The sequence below is a fragment of the Sebastes umbrosus genome, chromosome 10 (genome assembly GCF_015220745.1).
Source record: "Sebastes umbrosus isolate fSebUmb1 chromosome 10, fSebUmb1.pri, whole genome shotgun sequence".
Lineage (NCBI taxonomy): Eukaryota > Metazoa > Chordata > Actinopteri > Perciformes > Sebastidae > Sebastes > Sebastes umbrosus.
In genome coordinates, this window is record NC_051278.1 from 34,616,954 (window position 1) to 34,635,727 (window position 18,774).

Below are 18,774 nucleotides of genomic sequence, written 5' to 3' on the forward strand. Positions count from 1 at the left end.
GACCGCAATAAGAAGGAAGGCCTCCGACAAGACTACCAACAAAAGAACATAATCGTCAGAAAGAGCTGCAAGAGGGACAAAAAAGCACAAGCGGAGGAGCTCGCCAACAAAGCAGAGGCAGCAGCCAGGCAGAACAACGCAAAGGAATTGTACAAAATTACCCGACAGTTAGCTGGTAAGAACAAGAGCTTTAGCCGGCCTATCAGAGACAAACAGGAAAACCTTCTCACTAAAGACTCCCAACAACTAGAGCGCTGGAAGGAACACTTTGAGGAAGTCCTCAATAGACCTCCTCCAGACACCCCCCCAGACATTGAAGAAGCGAGACGAGACCTAAACATCAACTGTGAAAGGATATCAAAGGAAGAAATCAAAAGAGCCATCAAAAAACTGAAGCTCGGCAGAGCACCAGGAAAGGACAACATCCCCTCTGATGCACTGAAAGCAGACATCAGTGTCACCGCTGACATCCTCCACGGGCTTCTAAATGAGATCTGGGTAAAAGAGGAGGTACCCAATGACTGGAAACAAGGGCTAATTGTCACAATTCCCAAGAAAGGCAACCTCAGTGAATGCAAGAACTGGAGAGGCATCATGCTTCTCTCAGTCCCCAGCAAAATCCTCTGCCGAATCATCTTGGATAGAATGCAAGAACCACTGGACAAGATATTCAGGAAGGAACAAGCAGGTTTCCGGAAGAACAACTCCTGTACAGATCACATTGCATCACTCAGAATAATTGTCGAGCAGTGCATCGAATGGCAGTCATCACTGTTCATCAACTTTGTTGACTTTGAAAAAGCCTTCGACAGCCTAGACAGAAACATCCTGTGGAAGCTGCTCCGACATTACGGAATACCCATAAAACTGGTCAATCTCATTAAATGTATGTACAATGGATTCACGGGCCAAGTCATTTCAAATGGAAAGCTATCAGACACCATCCAAATAAAAACAGGAGTACGACAAGGCTGTCTTCTGTCTCCCCTGCTCTTTCTTGTTGCCATCGACTGGACTATGAAAAAGTCAGTGGATGGCCAAAGGACGGGGTTACAGTGGACTCCCTTCACGCAATTGGAAGACCTCGATTTTGCAGATGACTTGGCACTGATCTCAGGAACACACACACAAATGCAACAGAAGACAAACAAATTACATGAACATAGCAAACAGCTAGGCCTCATGATCAACGTTGGAAAGACCAAGGTCATGAGGATCAACACTAAATCCCACCAAGGAATAAATATCAAGGAGCAACCCCTAGAAAATGTGGCAGAGTTTGTCTACCTGGGAAGCAACATCAGCACAGACGGAGGAGCAGATAAGGATGTGGAGCTACGCATCAGCAAAGCAAGACATGCCTTCAGAACACTCCGACCTGTATGGCTCTCTTCCCAGCTCTCCAAAAACACAAAAATCCGAATTTTCAACTCAAATGTAAAATCTGTCCTTCTCTATGGCTGTGAAACCTGGAAAACCACAAACACAATCACCAACAAACTGCAAGTGTTCATCAACAACTGCCTCCGATACATACTGAGGATATGGTGGCCCAGAAAAATTACAAATACAGACCTGTGGAAACAAACAAACCAGGAGCGAATCAACAAAGAAATCAAAAGGAGAAAGTGGAGATGGATCGGGCATACACTCAGAAAACAAGAAACAAACATAACAAGACAATCTCTGGACTACAACCCACAAGGAAAGAGGAAGCCAGGGAGACCAAAAAACAACTGGAGACGGTCTATGCTTGACGAGTTAAACAAGATCGGGACCTCCTGGCAAGAAGCAAAGACCACTGCACAGAAGAGAGTGAGGTGGAGATCCATGGTGGATGCCCTATGCTCCCAAGGGGGCCAAGAGGACTAAGAAGAAGAAGACAATGCTAATGGTCATCGTATTTTACATCATTGGAAAACCTGTTTATTTACCTTCACAATGATGTCCAACTTGTAAGGATCATGCATTTGTGGGATGAGCAGCACAGCTGATTATGTGGGTAGCGCCCAAGAAAAATGTTCCAAAATGCTTTGCCAATGGTAAACAGTGTATTCTCATAAGGCTACCAGGAAGCCTGCAATGACTGCCCTTCACCGTCAGGCCCGTTTGCGCTGGTGTCGACAACACAGACAATGGAACCTGAACATGTGGGGGAATGTCATGTTCAGTGATGAGTCCAGGTTCTGTCTGCCAAAGTTGGATGGCAGGGTCAAAGTATGGAGACGACGTGGAGAACGCTATGCTGATTGTTGCACCGATGGAGTAACAGCTTTTGGTGGGGGCAGTGTCATGGTGTGAGGGGGGGCATCTCCCTCACTGGCAAAACAAGGCTTGTCATCATTGAAGGCCATCTCAATGCAGGGAGATATCGAGATGAGATTCTGCAGCCAGTGGCGATCCCATATCTCCACAATCTGGGACCTAACTCCATCCTCCAAGATGACAACGCTCGCCCCCACATAGCCAGGGTTATCACAGACTACCTCCACAATGTGGGAGTAGAGAGAATGGAACGGCCTGCCAAGAGTCCAGACCTCAACCCAATTCAACACTTGTGGGATCAGCTTAGGCGTGCTGTACGTGTTTGAGTGACCAACACAACCTCATTGGCTGACCTGGAACGAATCCTGGTTGAGGAATGGAACGCCATCCCACAGCAACGTGTGACCCGGTTGGTGACCAGCATGAGGAGGAGGTGCCAGGCTGTTGTGGCTGCGTATGGATCTTCCACCGCTACTGAGGCTCCTGACGGTGTATTAAATGAATAAAGTGTAAAATAGCCAATATGTCTTGTGTGTTCCTTGTTACTGATAGAGAGTTCAATCATCCAATCCACCAAACAACTCAAAACGAGTCAACACCAACAGGAGAATACACTGTTTACCATTGGGAGAGCATTTTGGCAAATTTTGAAGGTAAATAAACAGGCTTTCCAACCATGTAAAATACAATGACCATTAGCATTGTAACAACAGAGAAATAATCCACCAAACACAAGTTTCTGAACTTTTTTTCCCAAGTTTATACTCACGTGTTCTGCGAGGTAAAATGGCTGTTTTGTGAATTGAGTTAGGTCTGGTCTTGAAGACCGTGATATAACGGCTTCAGTTACTGTTGGAACGCGCTGTCTGATGGCGAGGTAAAGCGGCTGTGGACGAGAGCAGCAGAAATACGTATTTTAGCCACCTAAAAAAACAAACATCCGTTTAAGTGTAGGCTATATTTAGAATATTTTCACCCTTTTACCTCGCCATCAGACAACACTTTCTGATGGGTGACTAAAGACCAGACCAGACTCCATTCACAAAAACATTAATTTGACCTGTCAGAAGAGTTGCTGGTCTACCGCTGCATCGATCGGTTCGTTTGATGGTGTTATTGTTCTTATTATTCTTATCCAAACTAGCGTGGCGTCCACACAGCAGTACATTGCTTAGCTTCTGTGCCGTTACTCCTGTCTGCTTCTCCAAACTGGGAGCATGCTAACCGCCATCAATGTTACTATATGTAACGTTAATACACTGACTATAAGGATGTGTATTAACTGTACATGTAGCAGCATATATCATCGTGCAGAAACCTACGTCAGGTCAAAGGTTTTAGAAGGGCTTGGGAAAATAGCATTTTGACACTAAAACATACATACTTTGACCATAATTTGAATGTTTGGATTTGAATACATAAGGAACACCACTGTGAAGCTACAGAATGATATAAAAACCTAACAAAATATATGGATCCACCCTTTAAATATGGTAATTCATTTTCCCAATCTTATTTCCTCTTGGCCTGTCAGCTACTAAGAAACTTCACAAACAAAAAAAATAAAGTACATTTTATTGATTGCTGGGTTAGTTGTGTTTCTGCAAGGCGTGTAAATGGTTTAATTAAAGTACAACTTTGATATGGGTAATTGAGAGAAGTGTACTGAGGGGTATTAGGACACACTGGCATGTTCCAGTTAGTTTTGAGTGGATTACTACTCATGTTGTCCTCAGACACATTTTAATTTGGATGTTACAGGAACAGACCCACAGACTTATCCTGAACTGAACTGTTTAACTTAGCAGGTCTGCTAATAAGTGCTCATCCTCCAGATTCCTCTTTACTGAAGCTCTTTGGCTTCCTGTTTGTGCTGTGTGTGTGTGTCTCTCTGTCTCACATACACAGACACAAACACACACTCCCCAGCTGTGTTTGGACAGTACAGCTCATAAGCTCTATCCTCAACACGTGGCCAAATGTAGCCTGCATATTTTTTCTTTGTGTGTGTGCATTTAGCCTGCTTTGTTGCATGCGTGCGTGTGTGCGTATGTGTGTATGTGCCTGGCTGCCCATGCTGACTGTAATGTAGCCTGTCATATATAGGTTAACACTACTCTCTGACCCAGCCAATCAGAGGCAGGAGAAGAGAGGAGAAAGCCCAGTGGCCCTGGGCTCCACATAAGGCTGCAGTGCCCATCGACAGAACCGACGGACCGGCTTATTGACTGGCCGTCTGGCTCACTAGTTGTCTGCCTTGCTGGCTGTTTAGCTGATTTTCTGCCTTCCATACCTAATCTATTTGTCTATTTAACGTCTTAGGTTTTCTGTATCAGCAGGAACGGGGAGGGAGGCAATAAGGGGGGTATTTGACCCCCATTAGCGTTCTAAGTCCCTGTATTTATTCGCCTGCCGCTCTACGGGGGGGGGGAGGGGGTCGGCCTGTCGCGTGCTTGTTTGTGGCATTAGAGCCAAAGAAACGAGGGCTGGATTGTGTGGAGTTGTCACGGTCATGTTGTTGTGGCCGCCATGTTCTTGGCTGACGCTGATGGTGAAGGAATGCATGAATGGGCAACCCTTTACTTGCTGTTTTTCTCTCCTTTAGTCTCTTTCTCTTACACACACACACACACACACACACACACACACACACACACACACACACACACACCTCATTCACCACATCACCCGGCTCGCCCTGACAGGATTACAGCCTCCTCTGCTTTTTAATTAACGGGTTAAATAGACCCCCCACTATGGACCTCGAAAGGGGCTGAGTGTGTGAGGAGGGGGGAGATGGGGAGGTCACATGACTGTTCATTTAGACCAGTATTAAAAAGAGCCCTGTGTACTTCTGATTAACATGATTGTGTTTGTGGGTGTGTATATCAGAGCGGAGGCTCATCAAAAGACTAATTAACACATCCACACTGCAGCCGGTTGATTTAAGAGACAGGCATTCTGCCCTTTTTCTAGGTGTAACAAAATAAGCTTATTCTAAATTATACTAGAAAATTATTTAAGAGTTAAAGGCAGGGTTGGTAAACTTAAGAAACTAGAAAGAGTACACTATATTTTAAAAATGATCCAACTGAAAAACCCAGCCCAGTGTTGCCAACTCTTTTCCAAATGAAAGAAGGTAGCAGTGCTAGCTCCAAAAGTCCCTAAATCTAGAGAGAAAGTCACCAATTTGGTATGCTGACAAGCCGTCCCTTCAGGCCTCCAAAGCCACTCCCCCAAATGTATCATAATGAACGTAAACGACAGCCAGAGATACCAGATTTTTAAAAAGTTTTTGATTTATTGATTGCTGTCGGGATGTAATGACAATTTCAGCAAATATAACAAAACATGTATTTAAACAGCACTACCAACCGTAAGGGGTGTAAGAAAATATTGACATACATGACTATCGCAATATTATCAATTGTGTATCAATTTTCCAAAACGCTCTATCGATTTTTAATTAACCTCTTAAAAATCTGTCTGTTATTATGTCCTTATGAGGTTGTAGCGGGCTCAGTTTTAAAGCTAGAGTGAAGGCTGGCATTATATGAAACTACAAAACCTAAGGAAACCATCGGTACCAACCATGTCATACCTGCATGTTGCGAAGAACGCAAAATAACAATCCAAAGTTATGCTAAATTTTTTTGCCAAGGAAAAACTGGCATGGCCATTTTCAAAGGGGTCCTTTGACCTCTGACCTCCAGATCAGTGAATGTAAATAGGTTCTATGGGTACCCACAAGCCTCCCCTTTACAGACATGCCCACTTTATGATAATCACATGCAATTCTGGGCAAAAACCATACCGTTTTTTTTAATGCAGTATAAATGCATTATTTTTGCCTATTCTAAAAACGTTGTGTTTGAATATTTCTGCATACTGGAGTCCCTAAACAGTCTAGGAATTACATAAATTGGGTGTTACTGTAAAGCTGAGGCTCTTGTGGATCCAATGAGCCCAACTGTATTCATGTGTCATGATGTTAGTCCCCATAGTAGCATTTCCCATAGTGACTTTTTTTTACTCAGATTTTACACATATGGTGGTGTGTTCTTTATACTATGATAGTTTACCTAAAATGTTATTTGAAAAAATTGCAATATATCGCCTTGCTTACAGTATCGCAATATATTGCAACATATTAAATCGTTACCCCTGTATCACGATACGTATCGTATCGCCAGATTCTTTCCAATACACAGCCCTACCAACCATGCCTTTGAAGCTACTAAAGCATTAAATATATAGTCCAATGAGGACATTAAAAAGATAAAAACACTGTTTCAGCAGATGCTTGGCAGCACAGTTTATATAGCTGGAAACTTGGGATATTTATGTTTCTGGGTATAAGACAGGTTTTATAGATGTATGTTTAATCAGTCATAGTAGAAACAGGGCAGCACCACGGTAAAGTGATTAAGAAGAGCCATTCAACCAGATGTCTGAATGTCCTTGAGGAAGATAACTTTGACCTCTCTCAATCAGAACAGACAGACAATACAAACAAATATCTTGATTTCTATACTACTTATAAAGCCGTCTTTACGGTATTTCAGGATTAAGCTTTTTGTTAGCCCATAATAGGGATGCTAATTTTGAAAAAATGTCTTAACCGATAACCGACCCTCATTAACCGATTATTAATCGTTAACCGACAAGATTTGTGCCAGCTGCAGTATATGAGCACAACAGACAGCCGAGTCCTCAGTTCACAGTCAGGAGAGTTACTGTAGCAGCCACGATGCTGCGTTCACTGTCTCCAGTTCACCGTCAGGAGAGTTACTGTAGCAGCCACGATGCTGCGTTCACTGTCTCCAGTTCACCGTCAGGAGAGTTACTGTGGCAGCCGCGATGCTGCGTTCACTGTCTCCAGTTCACCGTCAGGAGAGTTACTGTGGCAGCCGCGATGCTGCGTTCACTGTCTCCAGTTCACCTTCAGGAGAGTTACTGTAGCAGCCGCGATGCTGCGTTCACTGTCTCCAGTTCACCGTCAGGAGAGTTACTGTAGCAGCCGCGATGCTGCGTTCACTGTCTCCAGTTCACCGTCAGGAGAGTTACTGTAGCAGCCGCGATGCTGCATTCACTGTCTCCAGTTCACCGTCAGAAGAGTTACTGTAGCAGCCACAATGCTGCGTTCACTGTCTCCAGTTCACCACCAGGAGAGTTACTGTAGCAGCCACGATGCTGCGTTCACTGTCTCCAGTTCACTGTCAGGAGAGTTACTGTAGCAGCCACGATGCTGCGTTCACTGTCTCCAGTTCACCGTCAGGAGAGTTACTGTAGCAGCCACGATGCTGCATTTACTGTCTCCAGTTCACTGCCCGGGAGCGTTAATTTAGCAGCCACGATACTGCGTGTAGTGTCGCGGACATGCAGCCACTTTCCCAGTAAAAGTCTCCACCGCACATTTAGTTTAGTTTAGCCGGCCTGTCAGCTGTGTGTCTGCCCGGCGTAACGATAGCGATTGAACGACAAACAGTGTGTGTGTGTTTGTGCTACGTTAGCAACTGTAGCTCTGCTGATAGCTTCGTGCTCACCATTGTCACACACATACGGTCAGTCAGCCTGGCGTGACATCAGGGAGTTTCTGACAGATGTGTGTGTGGTGGCGGTGAATGTGGGTTTTGTCGGTGGCGTTCTAGCTGTGAATGTAGTGTAGCAGACAGTGTGTGAACAGTTTATTTGTCGGTGAATAAATGCTACGATGCTACAACTCGCTCCGCTCAAGAGCTATAGACCGGAGCCAACTTCCTGTATCTGTAACTCTGGCTCAGACTCTCTTAAGGTGGACTCTTAAGGTGGACCAGCTTTTCTCCTTAAAGTGACAAGTTTTTCTCAGCTTTTTAATTAATTATTAACATTTCTTTTAACCGTTTTAACCGATAGCGTTAATCGGTTAAAATGCTTAATGTCAGTTAAACTGTTAATTATTAACATTCCTAGCCCATACAGACACTATTCTGGAGTGCTAGAGCACAGATGCAGACATGCACACATATGCATGACTACACGTGTGCTACACACTACATGCATGCATGCATGCATGCATACATTCACAAGCAGCCAGGACTCTCCTCCCCCCTACTTGGAGCATGTTGACCCTCACATATAGGTCATGGGATGGATGTACATGCTTTGAAGTCTGAAGTGCATATCATTATAAAGAGAGCTGCTCTTTAACAGTGTTGGTGTAAGGCTCTACAAATCTAGTGTAGTGTTGAATAATGTTGTTTTCCCAGACAATCCCAAGGCAGTTGTATCATGAATTAATTACAGGGTAGTTTTTTTAGGGAGGTGGGTGGGACTATATATATTAGAAAATATATTATTCAAATAGATAAAGTGATGTTTATCTTGATATTTGATTGAATAATCTTTCAATTATTCATTGTCAGTTGTGCTGAATTTAATTTAACTATGAATTTAGTAGGATCCCAGTGCCTTACTCAGATAGTTGAGGCCTGCAAAGTATGCAAGTGTCCAATTTTTCAAAGTGTCCCTGTCTGTGAAGTAAGGAGTCTAGGAAATAGGAATTTCCCTCAATCATAAGATATAACATTGAAGCCACAGGTCTTGCATAGTATTAGTCAAGAACTGCCATTTCAACAAGATTTTAATCAATACTACTACTACTAGGGCTGGGATGATACACTTATCTCCTGATATGCAAATGGTGGTTTGGATTGTTGTAGATAACAGCGACTGGGGAGGTGGTGCTGTGTGAGTTTGTGGAATGTCTACGAGGCTCACTAAAACATGTTGACACCCGTAATAACACCAGTCGTCATGCATGCTCCTTTTAATGTCCCTTGGGGAACACACAGTAAGATAAAACTCACAGGCTCTGTATTCTGCAAGCACTAAAGAGATACTTCTTCTCTTTGAGTCAGACAGATGAAATGGGGATCATGGTTACAGGTCACAGAATTACTGAAATACATGCTCTCTTTACCATGTTAATGAAATTCTTCTCAGTAGTTTGAAGTACAGTCTGCAGAGGGTCTCTTGTAGAATGTAATGGTTATCACAATGTAGCCGGAAAATGTCAGTGCTTCATAAAGATGTTTGAATTGTATAACTGACTTAACTTAACTGACCGAAGAATTTGGTTTGAGCGCTGGAAACAACATGGTCTGAATCATTGGGGCCTCCAGATTAGGTAGGGCGGCATTTCTACTTGGCTCTGTCTTTGAATGCGTCTGTGCTTTCTTTAACATGGTTATGGCACTGACCCGGCTTGGACAAGGGACCATTGTCACTGTGTTGCTAATGATTTTAGTCAAATACACACTTGTTCCATGACATAGAGCAACATAGTGTCAAACAACAACCCAGTCACACGCGCCTTTGAAACATTCATTTTAAAATGTATCTGTCTACATCTTCAACTGACTTTGCTACAAACAGAGATTAAATAACTGTATGCCTTTTTTTCCCCCACAGAAATCCTAAGGCCACGGTGCAGAGGACCAACAAGAAGGTGAACAATGACCCCACACTGCGCATCCAGAACCTTTCTGTTCTCATCAGACAGATTAAAGCCTACTATCAGGTATGATTTCTTTCTGCTGAACAAGCTGCAAAGTCCGTTATCACGTGTTCCTCTTTTTGCTTGATCAGAAGTTAAGGTTGTCCAACAGTGGCCATGTTGAGGTGAAGGTTGCAAGCTGTTTTTGCAGAATCTCTGGGTCAAAATCATAGACTGTATATAACGATGGACGACATGACAGCTCCCTAAAAGTGAAGCCAAAACAAAGAATGCAATTGCCAAGAAGTGAAAGTCAATTGTTCGTTCAATTGCAACATCAGCACCTACCAGCAAAGCTACGCCTCCGCCATTTTGGACTGAAAGGGACTACCGGACGTCGGTAAAACATCTGCCTACAAAGTGCCGTACAAAAGTAAAACAAAATTATTTCTATTGTATTGTCATATTTCTTGTCTTTACCAAAATGGCCCGTGTTGAACAATACAAATATTATAAATATAATAAGCTTTTTCAGTCCAAAATTGTGGCAGCAAAACCCCGGAGTTTCGTCTCTTTGCTTCTATACTGTTTGGCCAAAACATCTTGAGCGCCCCCTGGTGACTGGCTGCAGTGTAGGTCATAAGACGCCATTTTAGTTAGTTCTTATCACGCTGATGTGTTATAAGTTTGGTTTTAATTAGTTATTTGATGCTATAAAAAGGGGATGAGACGTCATGATTGACAGCTGCGAGTCTCTCGCAGACAAGCTGCGGCCGTGCTCGGCTCGTTTGGATGGATGACCTTGATACCACGGCTCCAGTCCCCGATCACTACTGCGCAGACTCTGGCTCCAAATGACGTCAAAATATCAAGATGGCAGCTCCCGTATCTGGAATATTTTGGCTTCACTTCTGTACAGTGCGAGGAAGTGGCGGCGTGTCGTCCATCTTGATATACAGTCTATGGTCAAAATCATGATGAATAACTTGCATAAACGCCTTCATGTGTGGCTTGGGCTGAAGCTAAGCTCTAAGTAAAGCCGAACAATGTTCTATGTTCCCTTCTGCCTGAGCTGGGTGGTCTGCATTCAAACAGTGGGTTCTTACCCCTCAGGGTACAGGGAAAACATGCATCAGACAACACAGCTTTCACATGCCACACAAAGTCTTGGCAGTATAAATAGAGATATATTTGCACATGTGTATGTGTGTGACTGCGTGTGATGTGGTATCATGACCCCCCATCCAGATGCCAGAGAGGGACCCGGTAAATATACAGCGACACCAGGAATGTGAAACACATGAAGCCACTGATCTCTGTCTCTCTTACTGAGATGAATCAGTCAATTCATTTACTTTTCTCTTTTTATTTAAAAAATGATCTTGTGCAACAAATTCCCTCTTGGATGATGACCTGATATATCAGCTTCAGCTTGTCTCGGGTGTCCCAGAAAGAGACCCAAACTACAAAAAGCAGCTCACGGCAGCAGAGAGATGTGAAGGTGATAGAAGCACACTAAGTCATATGTAGCGAAGTCTTATCTCATGTTCAGTCTGTGTTTACTGCTTAGCATGGTATCAGCTCATCAGGCCCTGAAACATGCCGGTTAACTCTCTCACCACAGTTCATCTTTACATTTACCAAAAGGATTGAGACTTAAAGAGAAAGTGGAAGAGGATGTGTGGGGGATTAAAGATGGAAGAAAGATGAAAGATGGGCTCCTTGATCACAAGATATCAGAGAGTGAGCTCCACACTCTTTTTGGTGATGTGATCACATGTGGAAAGCTGTAAATGCAGGTGGGAGTGATGCATTGACATAGAATTAGTCAGGAAAATGTTGTGCTCATACTACATTTGTACACATGCATCCTGACCTGGACCATCTCTTAACCACATAGTCCACTTTGCAGTACACACATATAGCACGCTACGCGGTTGATTTGCCTGTGTCAAACAACTTTGACCAGAGTTTACAGCCCATATCCGAGGCTAGATGTCAAATATTTGATGTAATCCTAATCTGTAATCCATCTCACTCTGTATGGCTGAGACTATGGCTAAATCTGGGTAAATGTAGATGCAATATACTAAGTCTGAACTAGGCTTGCTGCAGTAGTCAGTGTTAACGGTGTTCAGGCATACACCGATTACATTACTTATCCACTGCCCCCGCTGTCGTTTGGCTTTTTCTAGAGAAATAAAACCCATTTATTGTCATTGCGTATCAGCATCGTGTTATCCATAGTCGGACGACAAATGCTACAAACTGAAAGTGAAAGTGTCTCCTCTGTACAGCACAGGAGTCAGATTTCTCACACGGGACGAGACGATGGCGGAGGATTTGGTGTCGAAGCGAAAAGCAAAAGCGCCTCTTTGGCAATATTTCGGATTTAAGTCCAGTGAGGCAATCGCCGCGCAGAGGTAGCGTTCACAGGCCGTGTGCGTGGCGCCGGGTGGAAACCTGCGGCCCCGCAGTGAAAGCTAAACTGGAGAGGCCAGACACACAGCCATCCAACGTTTAAGATCAAAGTAAGCGCTCGACATATATTGAGTGTATTCCGTTGTAATTGGTAACACCAGTGTTGTCACAAGTTTATTAACTGGTGGGAAAACTCCTGTGAAAATGGCTGAACCGAAGCCTGGCTTCGCATGATAGCACATGGTCCTAGTTTTCTCTGCATTGTGCAAATTAATGTCGACTCTTAGACAGTGCGTTATTGTTACATAATCATATATCACCCGTACTATCGGGTCATCTTGACAGGTGTTAAGAAATATGTGGTGATTTCTGCTAATACACAAAAATTTGATTTCAACACGAATCAGAACAAACATGGTACACACAACCAAATGTCAAGTTGCTGTTACAGTTGTACAGTTCTTTGGCTTTACTTGAAATGTGTATTTCTTTTTTACTGTCTGCTGTCATACCGTATTACTTAAATGCTCAGTAACGCTTAATCCAATTGTGAAACCTGTGAGTTTAGCGAATTGAAACAATCCAGAGAGAATAGGATTCATTACATTGCTGCAACAGTGTCTCAACTGTGTTGATGATAACCAGGAATTGAGCGTGACCTAGCATGCTGTTGCGACAGTGCAGTGAGTTTAGGAATGTTATCGTGGCCAAGCAGTCACACTGACGGAGACACAGATTTCCCACACCTCAGACTTATGAGTGTGACCCATATCCTCAGGGGCTGTAGCTGTGAAAAGGCACTTACTTATCATGTCATTTGGTAGTATGAAATGGAGAAACAGTGCATTTTACAGACTAGTTTTAGCTGAATCTAATTCCATTTTTCGTACTGGATAAGACTAAACAGTTCTTGAGGTTGATGTGTTTTAGATAGTTTATAATTCTGCTATTTCTATTTCTGAAGTTCCATTTTTAATTTTTCCCCATAGCCAAGAGAGGAGTGTCACTGGTTGGTTAATTGCTTTGTTAGCTCCAGCGCCTTGGTCCTAAACATCCTGTTAATCCCTCACCATATCCTTTAAACAATCAGCCTATTGTATAGACTTTGACATTATAAGCCGACTAAAGCTCCACTAGGGCGCCTCAAATGGCTAGCAGAATTATGGGGCTCAGAGTCAGTGGCTGCTGGGGTTAAGTAGTGACCAGCAGACTCGGTGGATGATGAGATGACAGGAAGGGTTAAAGACATGAACTGGGAGCATCTTCGTGACTCGGTTAGTAACAGGACATACCTTGTATCTTTACCATCCTGAATCTAGCATGTTAATGCAATACTACTCACCTTGTTTGTCGAAAACAAAACCCATTACTGAAAATATAAATAGTCTATTTTGTCATTGAAAGGATGTGTACATTGTAACCTTGTAAAAACCTTGTAAAATCTATTTACTTTTAGTTTCATTTTTAGTCAAGTTTTACTTCTGTTAAGCATATTTCAGAATGTGTTGAAAATATACTGAATTGAATCATTGTTGTGTCTTCAATAAAAGTCGAGTCAGCCAAGATCCATGTGGCCAAAATGTTTAATATAAAGCGAGTTTTTGGCATAATTGGGCAAAGATTCTATAATAACCTTTCAGCATATTGTTCACTGTTTAGCTGTAAAATGAGAAAGTGTACTCTGTCTGGTGGGCGGTGCTTGGTATGTCCTCAACAGATCTCAACATGGCTGCTGGGTCACAAACTTTCTCATTTTAAAGCTAAACAGTACACTACGAGATGATTCTGAGAACGTCTGAGGAGAGAAATAGACATTAACGTAACAGAATATTGATTCATATTTGATCAGCGCTGCCTAGTTTGACCGTTTGTGAGTGCGCCTGCTCAGAGACGGCAGGCTCCAGCTCGGCTCTGATTGGTTGTTTTCCTCCGGTCTGTGAAATCTTGCAGATGCCATTAGGAGCAGCGGAGGATTACCTGTCTCATGCACTACTGTCAGGATATAGTGACTGTTTTATAAAAATAACTTATATATTTGTTTTTACCCATACTATTCAGAGCTGTTTTAGCTTCAGGAGGACATTGTAAGCCAACAATGAAACTCTTGTTCGTCTATGATGTTTCGATAATCTTCTCTGTTTGCCGCTGCATCGCTTTGTTGACCTGCTGGTCACACTATTGTTCAGCCACTTGTGTCTGCAGGCTCTGCAGGCTCTGCCTCACAGAGACCACCTGCACGTTAAATATCCCGAGTAGATCCCTGCTGTCCTTGCTGTCCGTCTGTCTGTCCCCTTAATGGCCTTTCAAAGACTTAACCACCCACTGAAATGGACTGATACTTTTATCGCAATTTAGACAAAAGCCAGACTGTATCATCATGTGGTTCTCAGTTGTCTTGTTCACATGGGGATATCAGTACTTCATGCCAAAGGGTTTGAGGTTGGATGACAGAAACAGTCAGGAGACCCTCTTGATTGTTTGCTCTTTGAATTATCTCAGTTCTTGCATGCATTTCCCTTTAATCTCCGACTCTCTTTGATTTATAAGTAGTAGACTATCAGGGACGAGACTTGAAGTTGTTCTTATTTTACTGCTGCAATCATTGCAGTTGCTAATCAGCTGGAAGTGTCAAGAAGGTGGATAATGTGTATTTAAACAGAGTAAAGAGACTGAAGGTGGGTTTATGGTTGCAATGAGGTGCGTGAACCTTAAAATTACGTCATCGCGGCTTTCGCGTCGTGCGCAAAGGCTCTGCAAGTTGTCACGGTGCTTGGCGTGCACCTCTGAACTTTTGTATCTACGCGCATGCTGCGCTTTTCATTTCGACATAGACGCCGTTGAGGGAAGACTGGCTGAGCAGGTTCTCCTGTACAGACATCTGTACAACTGTTCATTGAGAGACCACAGGGACAGTCACATGACATTAAAACAACATGAGAGATCACTTTGTAAAAGCTAAAACGCTTTCATTGAATATTAAAATTCCCTGCAAGGAAAAAAGTTCTATATACATATCAGGCTTCAGGTACCAGAGTTCCCAATTAATAAAGCAGAGAAAGCTGCTCTTTTGTACATAGTTTTATTTACGTAAAGTTCTTCTGGTAACATTCGTTGACTTCTTGCTTATCCACAGAATATTTGGTTTCTACGCCCCCTGGCATTTCGGAGCATACTGCAACAAATAATGCGCTAATCATAAAAGTCTGTGTGTGTGCTAATAGCACGCATGCCATCTACGGAGACCTGCGTCAAGGTGTCGCGCACAAGTAGAAACAAAGCTTGACTCAGATTAGTAATGGTCAAAATAGGTTTTGAATGCCAGACCACTAAGGAAGAGAGCAGAGGATTGGTATGTAGCAGACCTGCATCCATCCGTGTGGTCTTGTTCTGTTATTACTTGTCAATGAGTATTTGGACAGTGACACATCTTTTGTTGTTTTGGCTCCGTACTCCAGCTCATTGGACTTGAAATGAAACAAAGACTTTGAGATTGAAGTACTAACTGTCAGCTGTGGATCTGTGGAGGTTTTTTACAGCAGAAAATGTGTCTAAATACATACTTCTGGATCCCACTGTACTACTCACACACCGTTTCTGCTCTAAAGTCAAAAGGAGCCAGTTCTTATTGAGATAATGATGAGGAAAATTGGCTTTGATATATGGTTTTGCAGTGGTCTCCATTTCCTGTGGTTGTTTTGTCGCTTACTGGTTTCAGATTTCTAGAGCAATATGGATGAAGACGGAACCATTCAGATCCTACTAGGCTAATGGACTTACCAGGTTTTCAATTTACTGTACTACTCAGCACTTGAAAGATGACTTGAGTGAGTGGAAGCCTTGTATGGTTGGTTGCTTCCTGTGATTCAATAAATTGATCTCACTTGAGAGTCTTTTAATTAAATTTTCCCAGAAAGGGTTAGAAACCACTCTGGGTAAAGATATCACTGTATGGCAACAGAGCAAATGGTCAATATGTTTTCTTCATTGGAGCGTAAGAGAACAAACCTAAAAGTATTAAAAACTGAATTCACCTACATAAAGTCAATGTCTAACTGAAGGCTACAGTGAACTGGTGTCCATAGATATGTTGTCTGTAATATAAAAGCTCTATATTTCACTTAGTGTGTGGCGAGTCAGTAAGGGCTCCAATTCAATAAAGTCTTCCCCTCCTCCTTCCTCCCAAAGGCTCCTCTGGTGTCAAGAGATGACTCTTCATTATCCTTCTTGAACCTTCGTCAGAGGCAGTTGAGGACGTTTCCTGGGACTTTGTCCCTTTCCTCCCCATTCCCTTACCTTCACTACTTTTCCACTCCTCCTCCCTGCCCCTTCACTTCTGTACCAGATGTAATCCTAGCAGTATCTGTGTGTCATTTTCCACATGGGGAACCCACGGAGATCGACTTTGTGCAGAGGCTGTGAAATATGAATTGGCGCAAAACAAGAATTTCAATAATAATTTGGTTGCTCTCTTTGGCCGAGCTCGAGTGTGTGTCTGTGATCAGAGTCTCTGTTATTGTTCTGGTACAGTAGATTGTGTAGGAGGAGGTCAATGTCTAGACTGGCTTCAGACTTTGATTTCAGAATCTGGTGAACAGATCAAGTCTGAACAGCTGCAAGTGTGTGCGTTTCTGTATGAAAGCTAGCAATTATCACATTCTGTTTCGGGGGTGGGCTATCAACTTTGCCGGTCATTTCTGTACAGCAGACTCCACTGAAGGTTTCATTTCCCTGGTGGTCAGTCCAAATATATACTGGGCCTCCTTTTTAATTTAGTGGCCTTGGTTTGGCATTCTTAAGCAGGGTGTAATATGGAGCTTCAGCCAGCTGAACTAAATTCTTTGTGCTTTTACTGGCTTTTTCAAAGCTTGCTAAGTGAATCCCTTCATCCTGGTTTATGAAAATCAGGCTCAGAGAGCACCAGAGAGTGCCATTCAATGTCAAAACTAGTCATTCAAATTGACGGGATGGTGATCTTTTTTTTCCAGTGACAAATATTTGGGTACTTTAGTTGGTTTAGTTTTATAAAATTCTATAATTGAATGTTGATTAGTTTTATTGCAGGCTGATATGCACTGTTAAACAACATTTTTCTCTGTTCCTATCCTTAAAAAAGGTTAAGACGTTACTTTTGGAAATAAGAGCAGTTCTGTCCTCTGCTTGCCACTGCTTTGGTTTGGGGTGTGGTGTAACGGCTGGGAGCTCTGTTTGGACTGTTTAAAGGATGACAGAGGGCACCATTCATGTTGAGTGGGCCTGGCCCCAAAGGCTCTGAAAACATGTAATGTAGGATCGGTTATCAGGCCCTCTTGTGCCTTTTTATTTGTTATCATTTGTAGGCTACGTTGAGACCAGACTGAGAATATCTAGATTTTGATGTTCCTCGGCTGAGAGAATACACTTGTTTCATTACTGATATTGCCAAATGTTTTTTCTGGCCTGCTATTTAAAATATTCTGAATTATCATGTGTTATACTAATTTTTCTGCAAATGTTCTTCTCAGTTAAGCATTTATTAAGATGAAAAAGATTTCAGGAATTCAGAGAATTCAACTATTGCCTGGTTTGGGACTTAAGAGACTGACTTTTTCCTCTCCTGACCCAAAGCCTCACAAAGATGCTCTGTTGCTGCTGGGCCAGAGTAAAGTTGAAACACAGAAACACATACAGTACACTCTCTCACCCTCACTCCCAGGCATACATGCACACACATTCTGCTGCAACATACTGTATGCTTGTTTGGTTTTGACTTAATCAAAAAAGAAGAAAATCATTGTTCATCCTTGTTATTACATCTTTAGCCTCAAGCCAGCAGTTATTTCTATCGCCTTCAACTAGAACTCAGTCAAAATAAACACACATTGCTTTTTTAACATATGTTTGTTTTGTAAGTCTGGAATTCCCTATTGACTTCCTGTCTTGCTGCTCCTTTCAGCATCATTCATGGGCAAATCAGTTTATTAGGGCATGTGCTTGTAGCTGCAGGCTTAATGCGTGTTGTCATGCAGAGTCACATGCTAATAGTATGAATATCCTGTTGATGATGGTGTAGCAGCTAACTAACTAGCTAGGTTTTAAAACAGTCACATAGACAGCAGGCAGTCAGACATCACAAAGCTGCAGGCAGTAACTGTGAGCAAATATGATATGTTTTTATAAAACAATCACTATATCCTGACAAGTAGTGCATGAGACAGATAATCTGTGAAAGAACTCATGTTCCTCGGCCTCCTGTTAGTGCTCCTAATGACATTTGAAAGTACCCAAATGAAAACAGTCGGTCGTTCGGTCGGTCGGTCAGTGTGTATAAAATAATGTATAAAATGGATTTAGAGACTAATGCACCAAATCAACCAATATAAAAGTTAATTGAATAAGAAAGCAATAAGAAAATAAAATAAATAAATAAATACAAATTACAAAACTACACAAAATAAGCAGACTGTATTAAAATAATGAAATATTAATAAAATAAAATAGAATAAAAGAGATAATAATGATCAGCAATAAAATGTTGATTAAACAAAATAGAGTAAAATAAACACTATAATGATGATGATAAATAAAATAAGTATAAACAATAAAACCATAACATTATAAAACTATAAAACACT

General features: G+C 42.3%; 1 protein-coding gene across 12 annotated transcripts in view; it reads left to right on the forward strand.

The window, feature by feature from the left end:
* The window catches only part of LOC119495206 (girdin-like), a 169,996-nt gene that overhangs the window by 29,226 nt on the left and 121,996 nt on the right, over positions 1–18,774 (forward strand). For all 12 annotated transcript variants that reach the window (XR_005208394.1, XR_005208395.1, XR_005208397.1 and 9 more), the window contains one exon: positions 9,718–9,826. Coding sequence is in view for 8 of the 12 variants with exons in the window: in XM_037781456.1 (XP_037637384.1) it covers positions 9,718–9,826 (109 nt within the window). In the remaining 4 variants the exon portion in view is untranslated. The remainder of the gene's footprint in view (positions 1–9,717; positions 9,827–18,774) is intronic.